The 21322-nt window shown below is 43.5% G+C and overlaps 2 protein-coding genes across 2 annotated transcripts; one reads left to right on the forward strand and one right to left on the reverse strand.

The window, feature by feature from the left end:
- Positions 1-30: 30 nt before the first annotated feature.
- cdcp2 (CUB domain containing protein 2) lies at positions 31-19509 on the forward strand. The gene is made up of 14 exons (XM_088927181.1): positions 31-61; positions 565-771; positions 1143-1291; positions 1950-2037; positions 2448-2546; positions 2773-2976; positions 3317-3335; positions 3670-3724; positions 12113-12168; positions 14243-14590; positions 15479-15820; positions 16787-17140; positions 17542-17720; positions 18778-19509. Exons 2-14 carry the CDS (start codon positions 565-567, stop codon positions 19087-19089), a joined length of 2412 nt encoding a protein of 803 aa, XP_088783307.1. The 5' UTR covers positions 31-61; the 3' UTR covers positions 19090-19509.
- On the reverse strand, positions 3841-9569 carry LOC148823358 (dynein light chain Tctex-type 5-A-like). The gene is made up of 4 exons (XM_088928400.1): positions 9360-9569; positions 8539-8667; positions 7811-7891; positions 3841-5474 (listed from the first exon to the last, which is right to left on the reverse strand). Exons 1-4 carry the CDS (start codon positions 9459-9461, stop codon positions 5127-5129), a joined length of 660 nt encoding a protein of 219 aa, XP_088784526.1. The 5' UTR covers positions 9462-9569; the 3' UTR covers positions 3841-5126.
- Positions 19510-21322: the final 1813 nt, after the last annotated feature.

The raw sequence follows: 21322 nt of genomic DNA on the forward strand, positions 1-21322 counted from the left end.
GGTACAAAATGCGGTATTTGCAGAAAATCCCTTGGAAATATCCCGTGATCATCAATGAGAGGTAATGTTGTGAACTAAAGTTTTGTGGTTTTTGTTGTCGTTTTAAAAAACAAACAAAATTGTTTTCATTGTATTATGTGGGTTAATCGACAAGCGAAGTATTTGGCTTTGAATCTGGAGAAAATATCATTCAGTCTGCATGCAGTTGGTAACTAAAGTAGCGCAGGTATACTGTTGTATATTGTCAATCACCTGAAGGCTTACGTACCGGTGGAACTAATGGAAATCTACGTCAAGAATAAAGACCAGTAAGTTATTTCTGTATACCAAAGACAATGTAAACATCACATGCACAGTAAAGGCGATAGCAAAACATTTAATCTGGCCATAGCAATTGACCCGTACTGTGAACTGAACACTGAGTTCAACTGTAATTGGTGTAAAATGTAAAACAGCAACTAACTGAACAGTACTGGCCGCAGTGTAGCTTCTGAGTACTGTGCGATGAAGCTAAAAACGTATCCCCTCGGCCGCCCCCCTGTGCGGCTTTTGCCTGTTCAGCAGATGCATCGCGAAGACGAGGAGGAGGAGGAGGAGGAAGAGTCGGCCTGGGCCCGTTTGAGGCCTAGGGAGCCGCTGGCGTCCGAGTGCTGCGGCAGCGGCTGTCGGCCCTGCGTGTTCGACACCTACCGCCAGCAGCTGGACAGCTGGACCCGAGCCCGAGCCGGGGGCGACATCTCCCTGCTCCGCGGGGACGGACGGCCTGCAGCGGTGGGTTGTTCCTGGGGCTCTTCTCGTTTCGAGCTGGGGTTGATAACCATTCGCAGCCGGATGATAATGTTTTTTTGTTTTTTGTTTTTTAAATGTCACATTAACGCGGCTTTCGTGTTGCGTGAAGAGGCATACTGTAGTCATGAAACACGGAATAGATCAATGTAAAAACGTGGTCAAGGAATAATGATGCTAAACACAATCTTAAATGGTTCAGGATATGTACCCTGTACTTGTCAACTTGTCAGGCCTGCCTGCGGATAATGTCAAATGAGTTACACTCTTGAGTGCCATGTTCTTGATTGCCTGATATAATTGTACCGCAGCAGTAGTTTCAAAGAGTGAGACGTTCCGTGTTCCCTTTGAGGCAGAGGAATGAGGCCATCCTGAGCACAGACTCTTTCAGTGCCTTTCAGCTGGAGTCTGTGGAAGTGTTGACTGAAGACACCTGCCTGTATAGATTCAAGCTGCCAGTCAGTGCCAGTCTGGGGCTGGGTTTAGGACAACATCTCGTGTTAAGGTAAGGTGTCTGAATGCTGACAGATTGAATAAATTAATGGGAGGCACTTAATCCACTACTGGAACTGCTTCTTTCCATTTTAAATCTTCATTCAAGCAGTGGGCACAAGGCAGGGTACACCCTGGACAGGATGCCAGTCCTCCCGCATGCCACACAAACACACTCATACCAGGGCCAGTTTTCCCCGAAGCCAGTTCACCTACCAGTATGCCTTTGGTCTGTGGGAGGAAACTGAAGCAAGTGTTAGCACTGCCGCCTTGCAGAGCTGGGGTCCTGGTTCTGTGCTTGGAGTGCTGTCTGTGTGGAGTTTGTATGTTCTCCCTGTGTTCATGTGGGTTTCTTCCCCCAGTCTAAACACATACTGGTAGGGTGTCTGTGTCTGCCCTGCGATGGATGGGCGTCCCATCCAGGGTGTGTTCTCCTCGCAAACATTTCTTGCTGGGAGAGGCTCCACCTGCCCTGTGACCCTGTACTGGACAAAGCGGTTAAAAAGTGGATGCATGAAGTCCTGTGTATTCCTGTACTCCGACAGTTTTTGGTTTTGCACTGCTTCATTGTAAAGAAACATTTGAGGTGCTCTCGTAAAAAGGCGCTACATAAAACAAAGGATATCATCATTATCGGTATTCCTTGCAAATGATTAATTTTGGATTTCCAGGAGCAATGTTGAAGGCCTGGAGGTGCAAAGAGCTTACACCCCAGTTAGCCCCATCCATGCAGAGGGATACTGTGAATTTCTCATCAAGGTAACGAGAAAAGCCTTCTCCTGCTGTGTTTGAATTTGCGTTCTTGTATTTTCAATATATGAAACCATTTAGCCATTTTTTTTATGAAACACTCAGAAAGTATTCTCCAGTCTTCACATAATCGGAATACCTACAGAAATGTATCCTTTAACCGCACATATTTTGAATGGGTGGGGGGGATTTGAGGAATTTAATTGACTGTAGAGCACAGGACACATTAAAAATGAAGGAGTAAACACAGGCAGGGGTGACTAAAGGCTGATTCAAAACGCATTCACTTCAGCTGTTAGTTCTTCTTGCTCGTGTCTTATAAGCGGAAGGCTAATCACCCGTTTTATGTCCAGTTATTTGTAAACCCTCAATATGGAATGAATAAATAATACCAGATGGGTATTATCTCTTTCTCTCAGGATGTGTTGCTGTTTGTATCTGGACTTTCCGTGGCAGTTCCTGCAGTCATTTTGTTTTCCACTCTCACAAAAGCTCCGCCAAGACGGGATGATGTCTCGGTACATAAAGACTTGGAAGGAAGGAGATCTTGTGGAGTGGCGCGGACCATTTGGGGGCTTTCCCTACGCACCTAATAAGGTTTTTACAATTCCATTTACTTAGTTTCCATTACTAAAGTAATTACACCGGGAGCTTTCCGTTCTAAGAATATTTCTCTTTAATGGAAGCGCATTGGGTTGGCTGCTCTCCTGTCTGGAGTGACAGCGCAATGCTCTTGTGTTTTAGTTCGGACAGCTCCTGATGATTGCCTCAGGCACAGGCATAGCTCCCATGATCCCCCTGCTACAGCACATCACTGACAATGAAGAAGACGAGACCTTTGTCACCCTGGTCTGCTGCTTCAGAACGTATAAGGACATCTATATGAAGACGTTTCTTCAGGAGCAGTCGCGGTTCTGGAATGTTAACACATTCTTCGTGCTCAGCAAGGTGGGTGTAAGCTGCAGCAAATTTTCTTCAACGTACCTATTGCCCTTTCACTCCTATTTTCTCCTTTAGTTTTTATTAACTGGGAATTGTCAATTGTTTCACATATACCCAACCAAATTGGAGTGGACAGTTGTCTTTAGATTCAGCTCTTTGGCAATTATTCCTATACACATCCAACTGGAGAGTTCCACAGCACCCGACAGGAGAGTTAATGCTGATTGGAGGAGAGCACAGCTCTCAGTGACATCACAGCAAGGCTGCCGGCACCTGGCAAGTTGCTGGATTTTCTTTTGCACTAAAAGCACTCTGGTCTGATAACCTAAGCCTACCCCTTTGCTAGCTGCACGCTGCCTATCACAGTTAGCTAGTTACATAATCTAGGCTTTTGTTATTTTTGCTATAGCAATTCCTAAATAGTATTACTTCAGCATATACTAAACACAGGTGGAAATGGTATAGTGAATGTCCTCTAATTAAACAGCCATTATTCTCAGTGATTTGGTTTTTGTAGGCTGAGGCGTAGAAGAGAGTAGTTTTCTTGTGAGAGGAGGTTCCTACAGTTTTCGGTCTGTCTTTTCTTGTTGCTGCTGCTGTTGTAGCTGGAAGCTGAACTGCTGCAGTTGGATAAGTCTCTTGTTTATCCTTCTGGTTTAGCAGGAAAGCCTTGACAGTCTTCCCTGGAGTTACCGTGAGAAAACTCACCTTGGCCGACTGAACCTGGACACGTTGAAGACTGTGGCGGAGTCTTGTAAGAAATCGCCGTTTGCACTGATATGTGGTTCTGTGACTTTTAATGAAGACGTATTTAACTTTCTGAGGAGCATTGGACTCAAAGAAGATTCCTGTTACAGGTTTTAAAATCAGGAGTGGTGGGAACTCAGTGGGGCAAACAGAAGAGCTTTCTGCACAAAAAGTCAAAGTCTCTAAGGTGTGCCTCAGGTCTCGTGATGTACACACTTTGTGTCAGTGTGGAGATGCAAGTGCGATACAGTTTATACTATTTTACAGACATGATTCAGGGAGGTATATTTCATGAGTGCGTGTTCCACTAAAATGTGAACAGGTTCCTCCAGAAACATCCAATTGCATTTAAAGTTGGACAGTAATGGATCTGATTTTCTTCTATATGCAGTGCTGTGGTCATTTATCCTGTTTTATGGTGTGATCCTCATTTGTAGGGAGATCCTACAATAAAACAGACTTCTCAGAAGATGATTTTTGGCTTAAAGAACTATTCCTCACACTCTAAAGTATACCTATTTATTATCTGTAATTATTTTATATAATGTGTATATATAATATGTTTATGATAGATATACTGTACATATTTATTGTTACACGTGTGTGAAAGCATATACAAATACATATGTACTGCATATCAACAGTTATTCATTGATATGCAGAGACCTAACATGTTCTTGGCCCTCAGAAGAATACTAAGGATGTGTTGGAGAAAAAAAGATCTTTGAAGCCGCTATACTGAACATTAATTACAATCTTTGCTATATACTTGTTAAATGCCATGTTATTCTCTGAAGCACAGGAGTGGGGGCTTTCAAACATTTCCAAATTATGTGATTTATTTTCTTGCAAAAGTCCCTTTCTCATGCTTGATTCGGGGGAGATGAAGGTGGACTGTGAATATCTTTTAAATTTTAATACCCCAAATTCCTTTCTGCATAATAGAAACAATATTCTCCTTTTATTAAACTGTTGAAGCCCATATAAAGTCCTTTATTGGAGTGTTCAGTCCTGAGCCCTGAGGACATGAGAGCCAGCTTGAATAAGAGAGCCCTGATTACAGCATTTCTCTTTATGAACAAATATCACAGCTGGGTCATTTATTAGACATTAGATTTTGCAGATATTTCCATATAAAAGCTGGCCCGCATTCTAGGGACTGAGGTAAACGTGCAGATGTTGTTGTTTTTTTTTAAAAAAAACACTGTACCCTATAAATCACATCAAAATAATAGAACACAGGTTCTTCAAAATAAAAGCTTTTCTGTGCTCAACTTACGCCAGCTGGCGTGAGTTTTATTCAGACCAAGCGAGTTGCTGCAGTTGAAAAGCAAGGGCAGCGCAGCGAGAAGGGGAGAGACTCGAGTGGCTGTGCTGGTTCTGATTTGTCTCCCGGAGCACAGTGCACCTCACTCACAGTAGACGGCAAACACAGTGACCACGCAGAAGAGGGTGGGGTTCTCGTAAGTGCAGGAGGCGAAGCTGTCGGAGTGGGGGTCCCACAGGCAGCGACTGGCCACCACTGCGTCCTCCCGGGCTTTCTTGCCCACGGTGACCACGCACACCAGCTTGTAGCGCCGGGGGCACGCTGCCCTCACCAGCCCTCTGACCTCCTCGCTCAGCTCCTGGGCCAGCCCGGTGCACGGCCCGGCCTCGTAGGAGACTCCCTCCAGCCTCGACGCCAGGAAGCTCTTCACCAGCTGCTGGACCTTGGCGCAGGAGAACTTCTCCTGCGGCCTGGAGGACGTGGAGGGGACCTAGGCAGGCATCACAAGTGGGAAAAGCCAGGAATTACGTGCTGTTCTGGACCCAGATTGAATGCGCATGAACCCAGAACTATTCAGTATAACACAATTGAATATTTAGAACACTATTGTCTTAAGAAAAGCCAGATTCTGAGATTATCGATTCTCTGGTAGATGCTCGCTTACTGCCACAGTAAAAAGTGCCACAGTCGTATTCTAAACTTTACAACCTGTATTCTACCAGCCTGCAGTGAGTCTCCACACTTTGTTAAATTTGTCATTTTCTTCTTGGGCTGCATTGTGGTCTCCAAAAAGTGCCAAAGTGGGGATTAGTAAAAGCTATTCAAAAATGCTTTTTTTAAACTGAAGGTTTCCAGCTTAAACCTAATTGTGAGTGGTATATACTACCCTCACCAGCTGAACGGTTTTCTGAGTAGTAATTAAGACTCATTTTGAGAAAGCCTCACGTACACAGGATCATTTGTCTAAATCAATGGAAACAGGCAAGCAAGGTTCTCAGGAATGCTTTGAGTAAGGACATCCATAAAAGACAGATTTTACCATTTTGGAGTTATGTAAATAAACGGTAATACCGTCTTTTATTTTCTTAATTCCATGATATCATATTTCTGTGTTTGGTATTTTAGATTTTCTAGACCCGATACTGATACTTCATATGTCTACTCCCGCAGGCTGGCCGCAGTATAACATACCAGATCTAATCTAAATGAGTCACAACCACAATAACCATCAGAAAACTAGCATCCTTCCATTCTGCATTATTCATTAATAATTATTCTCATGTGACATCTTTGGATGAATAGGCCTCTGCTACTTACGAAAATAAATCTAAATTTCGCTCATGAATGCTTTTTACCACTGGTAATTTGCATTAACATTTCATGTCAGTGGATCAATGTGCAGTAAGTGCTCCAACTGTTTCCTAAGGATTTCAAATATTTTATTTGTGAATTTAATGAAAAGAGCTATGATTTGTGCAGAAATATATACTAATTAAAATTCAATAAAAACATTAGTGTTTTGCATTTTTAGCTCCCTGGACACATGCAATAATTTTATTTACATTTTTAATAGTGAGCAGACAGGTTCCAGGAGTATTATTCCCTGGGACAATAAATACTGAGCTAATGGTATGTGATCTTATAAAGGGTCTGGCTTCTGCGACTTACTCGGTGCACTGGGCCGTCTAAAACTGAAAGTCTGGCACTTGATTAGTGTCAAAATAGCTGAAATTAGTTAAGCATATGCATGAAAAGCTGACCAGAAAGACATGGTAAGATCATGCCCTGCTTGGTTTGTTTTGGCATAGTTGGATGCGACCTGTTGTCTGTGTATGAAGTTACCAGGAGAAACAGATGTACTGTTTCAAGGACCAAGTGTGTGGTTCCGAGACAACCGCAAGAAAACTGCCTTGTTTTTTGGACAGGTCACATCTCGGAAGGCAAAGGGTCACCACGCCACCTCAGAACCCTCGCTTTTGACTCCGGCACCCGAGTAACCATTTTCGGATTGTGCTGGCTACGGTTACCATAGCACTACATCTGCATGTAAGTAATCTTCATGCTTTGACACCCATTCAGGGGTAAAACCGACAGCTGAGAGTCGTGGAGTGCTTTGTTTATCGATGAATGCCGTTTCATAGACCTGCCACAGGACACACAGTGAGCCTTATGTTGACTGTATTGTTTAAGATGGAAGTCTGACAATGTGGGGAGAATTCTCCTGTAACACTAAAATCACCTTTGGTGAGGATCAAGGGTAACCTTACTGCTTGGAGGCACATTGATAAAATCCCTGAGCCAACAGCTTATCTGGTCCTGTAAACCAATCAGGATGTATTGATATTTCACCAAGACGGTGCAAGATAATACAGTGCTGAGATTACAAGGGCACGTCTTACAGAGGAGCATGCATCAGTGCTGCCAGGATTGTTATTGCTCAGGGAGGCCTTACCCAAGACCCAAGACTTTCTAATACAGTATGTTAGTATTTTACATTTCATAATTTTCAGGATTGATTGATTTGTATTTGTGTTCACATTTCCAAATATGTGATTAAGTCCATTAGACCTTGGTGTTGCATTTTTTCCTCTGTCCCTATTTAATACTCTACCATATAAATTACAAGTTACATGTTAATCACATACCATTTCTAATAATAAATTATATATTAAAAATAAAACTATTGTTTTTCCAATTAATTGTAAAATATTTTCCGATGCTAAAAGAAGATGTGATTATGGTAATCGGGTTCTTTTTAACACAGAGAATCAGAGGCCGTCCAGTGTGATGGTCCCCCAGGTCTCTTTCCCAGACAGTGATATTTACCATGTCATCCACAATCGCGACCGGCTTCTGCAAGTGGAGCCCTGGGCTTCTCTTTGCGGCTATTTTTAAAACAGTGCGTTCCTGATTGTCAAGGGGAGAAAAAGATCAATCAGAAAAATGCGACTCCATGTAGAGATATCTATGTAGAGATTCTTGTGATGAAACTAGTGTGTTCAGTGGGTTCTTAGGCAATCGAACTAGCAGTCCTTCACAGCTCTGGATGCAGCGAATAAGAAAATAAAGAACCCAGCACACAAGACAGAGGGCACCCTAGCAGCACTCCTACTCCAGAAACCAGCTCGCCCAGGGGGGCTCCCCACTTACAGAGCAGCTGGAGAGGAGGGGGGGGTGTGCAAACTACTGCCACTTGAGACAAAGCCTTTTCTTCCTGAAAGAAGCACAAGCTCGTGTGCCATCTTGTACTCATCAGCCCCCGTACAGCCCGTCTGTGTCCCACACATCCAGTTCTGGGCACACAGTTAAACAGTTAAAGTGAGAGGGTGTTATTTTTACTCCTGGCGTCCGAGAATGTATTTTTTCACGACGTCTAGGAAATAACATAGTAATAACAGAACATCAGAGCACTTACTGATGCGTTAGCCCCCCTTTCCCCCTGTGGACTAGAAGAATGAGCAGGAAAGAAATGTAATGCTTATATCTGCATTTGAGCAGGGACACATCTCCATATCTACATATGAACAGGGAGCTGCACCAGTGCTCCTCTTTACCTTCAGACCCTTGGTAAATCTCTGGGCTGCCAGCAGTCCTTTGAGGCTGATGGCCCCATTGTTTTTGGGGTTCACCTGTGCAGCTCTGGATGTCCTGCGGCTCAGCTGGGGGTCCCCCTGGGTGGGGCTCTGTTCCAGAAACAGAAAGACCGAGTGAGCAGCAACTGAGCCAAATGAAAAGATTATGCAATGCCTTTTGTAACATTCAGAATGCAATCGATATATGTGCAATTTTTAAAAATCAAAAATATATACTGTATGACAAAGCCGTCACAAACCAGAGTAAGACTCTGACAGCTGTGAAACCAAAGTCAAGCAGAAGCAGAAGTACATAAATGCAAATCAATTCTTTCTGTGTTTTTTTTTCTTCAATCAAATTTGGAAAATATCAGATTAAGAAATCTGTTATGCTGCAGGATCCATTTTTTTCAGGTCAAGGAGTCAAATTTGAGACTATGCTGGGGTGAAAACCAATAGACTTTCGGTCTCTGTTTCCAAAACAGTGAACTTTCAACCGTGTTTCCACATTCCTGTGAATATAAATCAGAGAAATGTTCATATTTCAAAGTACGTATTTTCATATGTTGAAATCCGTGAGACAGTAAGATTGCTTATACCTTTCACTCAATGCAATAATTGCTGGGTATTTCAACAGAAATTTGTATTGTAAATGTTGATTTGTGTAAAGTTGATAGAATAGATGAGAAATAGATTTGAAGTGATACAGCAATTCTATACCTGAAAAGTTTTCTGCAGTTTCTATATGTTGCTGTTGTGGGGTGGGAACAGACAGTGAAAGGGCAGTTCCCCAGTAATTTTACCTCTTTGAGAGTGCCAGTGCCTCTGTCCCTGATTTCCTGGGCTGGTGCCCTGAGCATAACTTTGCCGCCTCTTAAAAGCACCTGTTCCTTTGAATTGTTCATTCCTAAACAAAAGATTTTAAGTTTTGCAAATAGAAGTTAGTTCTTTTGTTGAAAGATCAAGCAGTGGTACAATCGACAGACAACAAAAACTGAAATACCTCCACTGCATACAGATGAACCCATTAGTGCCAGCATTTTATTTCAGAAATGCCCCCAACCTACACGGCTTCATCATTAACTACATCTTCAATAAAGACAAGTGAGCCAGATACAGAGGCTGATCATGCCCAAGCCATGACATTACCAGGCTTCAGAATTTGCTTGGAAGGACTTCCTTTACCGACAGATGAGACAAAGACAAACCTTAACCAGTGGGCACTGTAGTACATAATTGTTACAGTAATGTAAATCTCACACACATATATACAATGAAGCAAGTTGCTTTTTTACGAGTTCCTGCTAAGCATGATAATAATTACAAAACCATGGTTCTTTATCCCATGGCAATGAGTAACATAATACCTTCCAGTCTCCCATAAAAAAAAACTACCAAAGGACTTTGTAAAGGACAAAAAGATAATAAGTAACTAATCCTTGGTTCTGTTTTACAAGTTCTTTACTCAAATGAAGAGCGCCTAATGACCTATTTATTTTCAAATTAAACAAATATGTATTGTGGCATTTAAGTAGAATTTTAAAAAAGCACTTAAAGGCACTGCCTACCTGCACCCTTGCGCCTGGGCTGCTGTTAGTGCAATAATGACTGCTGTGTTGTTTGTGCCTTCGCCCTGTGTCCTGGTCTCCTTGCATGCTTGCATTCTCCTGGGTTGCTACTTCTGTAATTATTCAACTGGACCTTGTTGCCTTGCCAGGATTATGTCTTAGTAAACAATGAAAATACTTATCGGGTAAGTCAACATGGGAACGTACACATGCCAGGAGGGAATGGGTAAAGGTTATATTTTTTATTTGTAAAATACAAATACCAATACCAACAAAAATAAAATGCATAGTTGCAATATTGCATTTCAGGGTTTTTGTCATTATTAATACACAAAGCTTCATAATCCGGTTTGATTATCTGTCATGCCAACCTAAGAATTAAATTCCTCAGCTTAAGTGTTCAGGCTTTCAGTCAAGTCCTTCGTAAACACACTGAACACCCTAGAGTCGCCAGTACAAGTCTGTTTGTACTGTATGCAGAAGCCTCCTTTTCTACTCTTGGAAACTGAGATGAAAATGCAGTACATAGGAATATAATACTAACACAGTGAAGGCAAGCAGATTCTGAAAGAACCGAAGAATTGTCGGAAATTCAAATCTCATCAGTTTTTGCAAGCGTGTCTCATACCCAGGAATGCAGTCTACAGAACCTTTGGGGCTGAACTTCTTCAAGCAGAGCTACTGCTTAGTAAGCACTAAACCCCATGTGCTATTGATGTAGAAGTAATGTTCTCATTCTGCAATACTCTTTTAATAAGTCTTTCATAACAGGTGGGACTGTGTAAGAAATGAGATCACAGAGGCCTGTGTGAAATATTACAGCACTTTGCTCATTTAGATGCAAGAAAATAAATTATTAATGAAAAATAAGTTTTTCCATAATACATTTTTTTATCCTCATTTCATTTGCATCTTTGCTTCAGGTTATGAAATTGGTTGTTTTAATTTGAAACAGCGTTAATGGATGCCTACTACTGGGATTAAAATTTCTAAGTCTTGGAAATTTGGGATGATCTTGCATGTCCTTAGATTCCAGTGAAAGAGTCTCTCAACCCAGCCTTACACACTGAGATAGCTAAGCCCCGATACTGTAGCAAAGTACTTGCATATATTAGCTGTCTCGATGGTACCCATGCAACCCTCTCACAACAAGGAGGATGAAAATGGCTATGGAAAAGGAACCAATGCACAGTTGGTGTATTGCGGATAACTATCCTTTTGAAACGAATGCACGGTCTTCAAAGTTTTCACAGGCTGAAATTCTGTGTCCAATCGCCCAGTGCTTCTGGATCACTGTGTTCTTAGATGTTAAAAATGCTCAGTTATACCTGTGGACATGTATCACATGGTTTTGATAACACTGGACATTGACCCAGCCGAAGCAGAACATCACCAAAAAGAGGCTGTAGTACAGAACGGAGTGATTTCAAGTGAATGGGCTCAGCCCATGTCCAGCGTTATCACGCTCAAGAATTAAGCTTCTTCTCGCCAGCTTGATTTGAGGAGTTTGTGTACAATGGTGGCAGTTTGGCTCTGAGGCACCAACACAAAACCATCAAGCAGCCGGCCAGCTGACCCTGTGGGACCATTTGCCTGCTGCTTGCTGGCTGTGGGTGGGAGCTCATTCAACAACCATCTGAGGCCCGGTGAGACAAAGAGCAGACTTGTCTTGCTCTGCACCACAGAAGACCTGTGTCAACCCATTGTCACATCTATAAAACATTTATCCCTTTCCTCTAAACAGAGTGTACCAACACGGCTTCTGGAACTGTGTAAATCACAAGGACATTTGATACAGACCATTAAAATTTAGTGTAGGAGGCAAGGGTAATATCAGATTCCCAATTCAAACCAGCAATTAATTATTCATCACACTGTTAATTCTACAACCCTGTGCTTCATCCTATAACTATTGACTTCAATGTTACTGCTCTCCTTACTCTAAGGATATAGCTATTGTGCTAAGTGCATGCAAAAATGTCATTTAGGATTGCTGTCCTCATTCCATTCCTCTCTGCAATCAACCAGGCTGTGCCAAAAAAAGGTAAGATTTTTTTCTTCACGATTTTCTCACTGTTCAATGAATGGAGGTCTGTCAGAACACTTGCCATGAGAGGGAAAGGATTTTTAAGCAGTGCCTTAACAATTAAATTCTGGTCTGACTAATGAAATTGCCTTTATTTATACTGTAATCTAGAATTTCTGTTTTTGGCAGTAAAGGGTTTACTAACTGCATAAGGTACTTGATTTTAGGGGCTATGAATGGAGGTTTTGAAATAAGATGTTTAATTTAATGTAGTTACCACACTCTACATTACAAAAAACATAGAAACTGTCTTTCTTTCTCACTTTGCTCCAGTACAAACTTCTGTGTGTCTGAGACAACTACACTTGCCCCTTTCGTTCAATGAATTATACTTGTTTGTTTAAGAGGAAAATAAAATCTGTTATCTTTACAGGGGCTGATGACTGTATAATGATGAGATTGGAAGGGAATGGAATTGGAGTGGAAATATTTCACATTTAGTGACTTATTTCTTTACAATTACTTGGTTCAATTACCAGAATAACCAGATAGACCACAAAGATTCACAAATTGCCTCAATATAAAAGGGAGTTAATTAAAGAAATGTGATAACTAGGGAGATAAACTGTAAGGAGTCAATATTCTTCAGTATATATAGTATATACTGTATATTGTATATATATATGTTCGTTCAGTTGAATTCAGGCTATCCTGAATTCAAGTTCCATCCTGCAATTCAGTTTAGAAACTTTTAAAAAAAAGTGTTCAGCAATTGGCTGGTTAGCATGTTCCACACTCCCACAAACCTCTGAGACCTGCCCCAACCCTGAAAACCTACCGCAAAGTTTTGTAAATAGACGCTCTTAATTGAAGTTGGGGAGGAATAATGACAAACAAGACAATCTCATACAGCTGTTCAAAATCACAAACCTTCCCAATGTACGTCTCACACAAACACCTCTTTTTCACATTTGGTCTCGTGCATCCTGCCTCCTTCCCATCTCCACCTGTACAGCTGCCTCCTAGTCACCTCTCACTCTGCAGGCGGGTCACAGCCTCCTCGTCCTACAGCCTGGGGGGTTAGTCCAGAACGTTTCATTCTTAAAGTACTCCGACTCACAAAGCGTCTGATTTTTGCATGCATTATTCACTGTGAAAAGTGCAGAGCAGTGCACATATCAGATCAGTAATAAAAAGACATATTTCATCACCTAGATGAGGACTGTTCTAAGAATCTGGATGTGCCATAAGCACTAAACAACTAAAAAAGGCAGTCATGTATAAAGAGTTTCTTGTTGTCAAATAATTATACATTTGCATCTGTTTTACAAAACCACAGCTCCTTTTCCCTGAAAGTAAACCTTTCCCATTTTTAATCTTGTGTAATAATGTTGAATCTTTAAACTGTGCAGCGTAAGCAGCACTTTGCTTAAGAAGTAAAATGTTTTTGTAACTGTATATGTAAATATATGAATATGTTCACGTGGGTTACCATAGCATATGTCCTTTTTCGCTTTCACATTTTCCTGAACAGGACAAACATTTCAGTTAATGTGTTCCATAGGCAGGCAAAGGCAAGTCACTGTTCATGAAAAGGGTCAAAATGACCGAAACACCCAGTGCTGCATATATTTCGCGTTTACTAATCATTTACAGCTGGGAGAGGTCCTAGCTGGCTTATGTTCAGTGAGCATTGGCACTTCATTGTAATGTGCTACAAAGCTACGATGAGTATCCCCCCTTTTTGCTAACACAAAGATCTGAGCCCTGCTAACACTCCACATGCTGACATTGCTCTATTAAACCTAAAGCCAACCAAACCGTACTCAGCTGCAAACTGTGTGATGTCACATGGGCCACGTTCACACACTCTGAGAAAAAAACACTTCCCGCCAGTTCTTTCAATGGGTACGATGCAAAAATGGAATTCGGGGATCTGTCTCAAGTAACGTCTGGTGAAATGACAGCTCGACTGCATTACTTCATAGAAGTACTGGAATAACGCTTCTTAGATTTCAGAACCGGTCGGCCAATTCACAGCCACAGCTACTGCAATGCAATTCATTATTTATTCATGGTTAATCTTCCCCAGGGGTGAAGTGCGGTGGCATTCTCTCCGCGCCGACCGGCAACATATCGAGCCCCAACTTCCCGGGGCTGTACCCCTGCGACACGGAGTGCGTCTGGCTCATCGTGGTGGCAGAGGGCTCTTCCGTCCTGCTGACGTTTCACCACTTCGAGCTGGAGTACCACGACGACTGTGCCTACGACTACGTTCAGATTTACAACGGGGCCTCCCAGGACCAAGGCAACCTCCTCGGGACGTTCTGTGGGGAGAACTCCCCTCCGCCGTTCACCTCGTCCTGGCACGTCATGTCCATCGTCTTCCGCTCGGACAGACACGTGGCACACAGCGGATTCTCTGTGGGATACAGGAAAGGTAAGCAAAGATGTGACAGGAATTAATCAATCATTTCATTGACCGATTGCTCAGGTTGCATGTTCTTACCTGCAATTGATCGATCAATTGATTGATTGGTTGGTTGGTTGACAGGCCATGGGCAGGTTTTTACCTTTGTAAAATGGTTGTAATGTTTTGTTTAAAGTCCAAACAAGACATACCCGGATCTGGCCAGGATACTGTCTTTACCATTGTTCTTGAAGTGGGATCTTTTATTGTTTTCAGGGTCAAAGTGATGTACAGGTGTAGCTCACAGTAAAGTACAGCCTTTTGTTTCTTCAGTACTTCTTTCAATGACTTATACACTCTGACCTTGACACTAAAATTAAAGCATTAATAAGTGATGAATAAAAGTAACCATACCAATAGTGCAGTATTGAGGCTCGCCATTCTTTAGGGCTTCAGGTGGCATTGTACAACTCAAGAAACCAGGGTTTGCATCCCGTGAAACACTATTCTCATGGTGAATATCCACCAAATTAAGTTTTGCCCTTTTAAGAATATTAGGCTTTTGCAGTCTCGGGCAGGAAGTGTAAAGCACATGATAGCTTCTGCTCTTACATGTTGTAACAAGTGCAAGGGCGGGGTCACACCCTGGATAGGATACCTGCCCATTAGGGGACACACTGACACAGACACACATGCACCAGGGCCACCTTTTCCAGGAGTCACTTAACCTGCCAGCATGTCTCTGGGCTGTGGGAGGGAGTTTGGGCACATGATCACATGAAAGGACAATGAATTCACACCTAAATACACACCTAGTGTTCTCCTCTTGTATCGTATTATTGAGTCGCTGTATTGAAGCACTTGTCGGTAAAGAGGCTGCACAGACAGTCACCCTCCTCTGCTGGCAACTCTTGGCAGATGTGTGTGGCGGAGTGCTCACGGGGCTGTCCGGCACCATATCCAGCCCCGACTACCCTGACAGCTACCCCAACAACGCCGAGTGCTCCTGGACTGTCCGCGTCTCCAACCGCACCGTGGTCAGCCTGGTCTTCCTCGACTTCCAGCTGGAGAACAACGAGCAGTGCGGGTTCGACTACGTGGCCGTGTTCGATGGCCCCACCGCGAGGCACAGGCCGCTCGGCAACTACTGCGGCAGCGAGACCCCCCCCAGCGCCGTCTCCAGCTCCAGCCAGCTGCTGGTGGTCTTCCGATCGGACTTCAACATCGGAGGCCGGGGCTTCAAAGCGTACTACTACTCCGGTGAGTCGGGGGTTGGGAGCGGGCCCGCGGGACACAGGGGGAGTTTGCACCTGCTGGTTTGAGGTGTGGGGGCTTGCATAGGTGTGCAGAATTTGATTCCTGAGTCTTCCTTTGCTTTTCGACAAGTCGGCGGACAGATAACTAGGACAGAGGCTGATGCAGCTCTGAAATGGCTTTTTACAGGACTCCATCAAGGCGGAGGGGTGGAGACCCTAGCTGTGCCAGACCCGTCTTACTTCTGACTGGTGGACAAACCCATCAATCACTCATCTGGCTTTCCTCCTCTGTACAAGTTTGATGTGTTTGCTGTTTCAAATTCCCCGATCCTTTTTTGGGGGGAGGGAGGGGGTTTTCAGATATTTTTAAAAACAGAAGAAATAAGGGCAGAACGATCCCACGTTCCAACCTCCACCTGACCTCCCCCCCATCAGTGGCACCTCCCTCTACCTCTGTCCCTACTAAAGCACCTCTGAAATAAGCTCAGGGTCCGAACAGCAGTGAGCTCCTCATGGAGAATCCAGTCTGACCAGGGGAGGGAGTGGGATTCTCCTACTCTAGCGCCAACATCTTTTCTGCTGCAGAATTTTGAAATGCAGGGGAAAACCAGCAGCTCTTCACAGCCCATAAGGGCAATTTCACCATGGATCTGCCCCAACGAAATTGTCCTCCTCTCGTTTGAAACCCGTCTTCTGTTCTTGTGGCTGTCGCAGAGGAACCGAGAAGCTGACCGTTTAATAACTGAATGGTAGTGCAACACGACACACCTCTTTCCTCTTTCTGGCCTAGAGTACCGAGTGGTCAAGACGCACTGATGTGAAGTGGTGTTGGTGTTGTGTTTTGCACACAAGAGGGAACACCAACGCGGGAGAGCAGGAGCTCTGTAGCACCAGGAGAGGAAATGCAGAGGCTCCCACTGTAGAGCCAACATCTGTTCACCTGCGGTGTCTTTATTATGTTGAAACACAGGGGAATGCCAGCAGATCTTCACAGCCATAAAGGGGAACTTCAGCAGCCCCCAGTATCCCGACATCTACCCCAACAACATCAACTGCCACTGGACGGTGAGCCTGGCTGCGGGGTACCGGGTCAAGCTGTACGCCTCGGACATGGAGCTGGAGGACAGGAACAGCCTCACGGACGCCTGCGACTACGACTCCCTGGCTGTTCACGACGGGAGCAGCCAACGGGACCCCCTGCTGGGGAGGTGGTGCGGATCCGAAATGCCACCCCCCCTGCTTTCCAAAAGCAACAAGCTCCTTGTCGTCCTGAACACCGACCGGAACGCGGCTTACAGGGGCTTCTCCATCTCCTACATAGGTGGTGAGTCTCAGTTAAATGCATCCGGGGGGCCGAATAGACAGGGGCCGGTCTGCGCTTTAAAGAGTATTTGCCGCCTGGTAGGGTATGGGGGTTCTAATTATATATTGCTTTCAAGCTGAATAGCCGCGAAAGCAGAGTAAAAAGACGCATCAACCTTTTCAGATATGATAAGCCTCAGATGAGCCACTTCTAAAACTTGGTGACAATAACAGAAACTGCTTGACCAGGACTGCTGTTCAAATTGAACTCCAGGTATGCACGAGTTATATCCAAATCAGGACTTTATTTTCATAAAGACCTTTTGCGTCTTGTGACCGTAGAGCAGAGAAACGTCCTGAGGCTGACTGCACGCCTTCTAGAGCTGTGCCTGACTGCTGCCCCTGTGTTTCTGTGTGTCCAAGTGGTCCCGGTCAACGTGAGCTGCAGCAGGACTGACTTCCAAATCCAGATTTCCCAGCAGGCCCTGCCCCAGCTAGACCGCTACAGTGTGTATCTGGGGAACCCCAGCTGTGCCGCCCAGATGACAGCAACCACCTTCAAAATTATAGCCAGGTTTGTCACCTGCGGCACAGAGTCTCAGGTGAGTCCTTGGTGTTTACCCACCTGCTGAGTGGTGCTTCCTCTTTCCAGTATCAGTGCCAGGACACACTCTTGGCTTCAACACAAACTCCATGTTCACAAGTGGAGTCATTCATTATCAGTTAGAATCTTTCAAAAGATTCTAAAGAATACAGTGTTATTTAACAACATGCCAATGTTGTTGTACAATAACAATTTCATTGTAAAGGCCAAACTGCAGGTGATAATTGAAATGTTGCTATACTTCAATGTCAATAACTATATTTTAGCACTTAGTTTTCAGGCTTCACCCAAAAGCTTGCGGCTCCCAGTAGTTCTAAAATATCAAAATGGTCTCATCCTTCAGGGAAACAATTGCACTTTAATTATATCTAAACTGGCGGTGGGACGCAAAGCAATACAGGTTTCCTGGGACTAAATTCTCCCTCCACTGCTGTATTCTACTCTGGTATTTTGGAATTTGTACAGGTTCTTGCTGTGGGTAGCTTAAGTTTATCGCACCTCCTGTCTGAACAACCTGAACCGAAAGGCACATAAATTAACATCTTGCGTTCTCTTGTTTCAAAGCTGCAAGAGGAAAAGCGTCCTCTCAGTTGTCACCACCGCAGCATAACGGCACCTCCTTTGTCGCCTCTGAATAACAGAACCCGAGTCTAATTGCTTGCACATTTGGTTTCTCTTAAAGTTTTTTTGAAAAAAAACTACAAATTTGACCACACGTTGGAGCTACAGAACGCACGTTCTCCACAGCTTATAAACAAGTAGAGTTACTTGCATACTACAGACTAGATAAGGGGATGAGGCACATATTCAGTCATTTCCCAGCTTCTCTCACCTTGGTTCTCTGACTAATGTTTTGAAAGCCAAGGACACTTGTTCCTGATCTCCGGCTTCTTACCTGACTTCTTTCTTCTTCCTCACACAAGCCGTTCATTTCCACCACATAGTCTGAGCTCACCCTCCGACTGCTCCACCTTCCCGACACCTCTTACTATCCCAGCACGACGCAGCTCTCCCAGCGGAGTGAAGCAGTGCTGGTGCTGTCCCATGTGTTGCAGAGGAGAAGGAACGCCACGGTGATGGTGAATACCCTGTACGTTGACTTCTCCGACGGCCAGCAGGAGAACATCCAGGAGTACGAGGTGCAGTGTGAACCCCGACACAAGGAGGCCTCCATAAATATCATCTCTGGAGATGACCGATATCGGCTGAACCAGCTGACCGAGAGGACGGACACAAATACCGAGGACGCCGACTCCTCTGACGCAGACTTCCGGGGGCAGGACACCAGTGACATTGTCTTCATCAGCATCTGTGTACTAGCTGGTATCCTAATGCTGATTGCGATTATTGGTCTAGTGCTTCTTTAACTGCGCAGTGCAAAAAGGGACAGAGACTTCCACTCTACAGTTTAATTAACTCATTACAGCATGGATTTCGAAATGTAATAAATCCAAATAGAAATGACTAAAACACATAAGTAAAAAAATATATTGCTGCTCTAAATAAGGGGCACAGGAGCAAGCAAAAGCCAAAACATTCATCAGAACTCTTCATATTCCTGTAATATTAAAAACGTAGTATTTATATATGTAAGGACTCTGATTTCTCTGTGCATTTGGAAAAAGTTTTCAAGAGAACATTTTAGATGGACTTTTTTTAATGTTCTGCTTTCACCTCACGTTCCTCTTTAAAACGCAGACGGATTGAATTTACAAGTATTCAGAACCACTGGGGCTGAATTTGTATTTTTAACTAAGCTGATCCTTCCTGTCTCCACAGAACCACGAATTCCATTTAATGATACCTTTGAAAGGTCAGAGTATCAATCAAACTTATAATTGTGGAAACCATGTGGTGTGTCGTTTTCTAGAGTGCCTATTCAGTACACATAGTACTTTCTGTGAGCATACATTAAGGTAATACAACAGATCTCAGACCAACCAAGTCTTGAATGCATTAATGACAAAATGTAGTAGCATTTGTGGACCCAGAAATGAAAGAGCAAGGACACGCTGAATACAGCCTTTGTTCATTTGTCCAGTTAATCAAAGCTTGTTAGGTTCAAAAGTATAGCAACAGCAGGCAATTTTGTTCTTGGTATCCTAGTAATTGAGACACTTATGCTTACCAGTGCAGTTCACCTAAATTGGAAGAGCCTGTGATCCCTAGCGTGATCAAAGTTCTAAGTTAATTTTATTGAGAAATCTGGAGTTGAAAATCAATATACATTACATGTGTGTGGCATTTTAAATGAGAAATGAAAAAAGTTACTACCCAAGGCTCATTGTAGTAGTGATTTAAGGACAGAAAGACTATATGTAGACCTATGCATTCTATTTCCTCTTTCCTCACTGTGACTCCCAAATGGTGCTGCTTTGCCTTTATAGAATTCTGGTATTTCACAGTCTTATGTTTATAACAGTGGTAGAGTGCTGAGATATTGTCCCTTTACATTAATGTACTATCAGTCACTGCCATGGCCTGTGACTCCATGCTTAACACCAATGACAAACCAAACATTCTGTATCAGGGACTAGGCATGGATTATGGTGGGGTTTGAACTATATACTGTGGCACATAAGTAACACAACATGGAAAGTCTACCAGATCTTACTAAACAACTTGAACCTAGAGATAAGACTGCATTTCACAAAACGTAGGTTTTCAGTTTGAAACATGACAATGTTGGTATCAGGTGTGACGTCACAACACATTAATCCTGGCAAGAACGATGCACGAGCCTGATCAGCCTGTGGTCAGACTGCAGTGGGATGTTTTGCCCTTTTTCCTGTGCCTGTAGCCAACTCGTATGTTAACTGGTTTCAGTGGTTTCCTATTTGAAGGTTTCGGCAAGCTGGCAGCACAGATGTCCTTTTAGAGAAAAAGTTGCCTGAGGCCAGTCCTTGACATTTTCTTTCTTGCAGTTGTGCCATTGTAATCCTAGCATGTGCGATTTTGCATTGTCTTGCTAGAAAACTGGTACTTCCTGATTAGCTAGCAGGAATTGAGTAACAGTTGGCCCAAGGACTTCGTCACAGTACTACTGAGCAGTAAAGATGCCCCATATCTGCACCACAGGGCAGTGTTAAAGAAAGTACGTTTCATCCCAAACGTAAAACCTTCTTTACAAGATTGTGCGAGCTGTTTTGTAACGTGGTGATCAAAATGATATTGATACCCTGGTATCAATTTTAGGAAACAGTTAGCTGATAGTTTTGAAGCCTTAAAGTAAAATTCTATATTAACGGGATAAAAAAAAATCAGTTTTCGCCAAAATTTGCCCTGGTGCGAGTGTGTGTGCGTATCTGTGTCTGTGTGCGTCCAGCGATGGACTGGTGACCCACCCGGGGTGTATCCTGCCTCGCGCCCATTGCTTGCGGAGACAGGCTCCGGCTATCCCACAGCCCTGGACTGGATCGAGTGGTGAGAAAGTGGATGGATGGGATAGGATTGAACAGAGAAGACTATGAGGTGTTTGACTATGAAGTAGATTTCAAAGGCACAGTCACAAAGTCAACCCAGTGGACTCCATCAAAATCAGCAGTGAAAAACAAATCAGAGGACATATTAGGAAACCGTGGGGAAGTGCTTTTAAATCCC

Source organism: Atractosteus spatula, chromosome 11, assembly GCF_055471065.1.
Source record: "Atractosteus spatula isolate fAtrSpa1 chromosome 11, fAtrSpa1.hap1, whole genome shotgun sequence".
Taxonomy (NCBI): Eukaryota; Metazoa; Chordata; class Actinopteri; order Semionotiformes; family Lepisosteidae; genus Atractosteus; species Atractosteus spatula.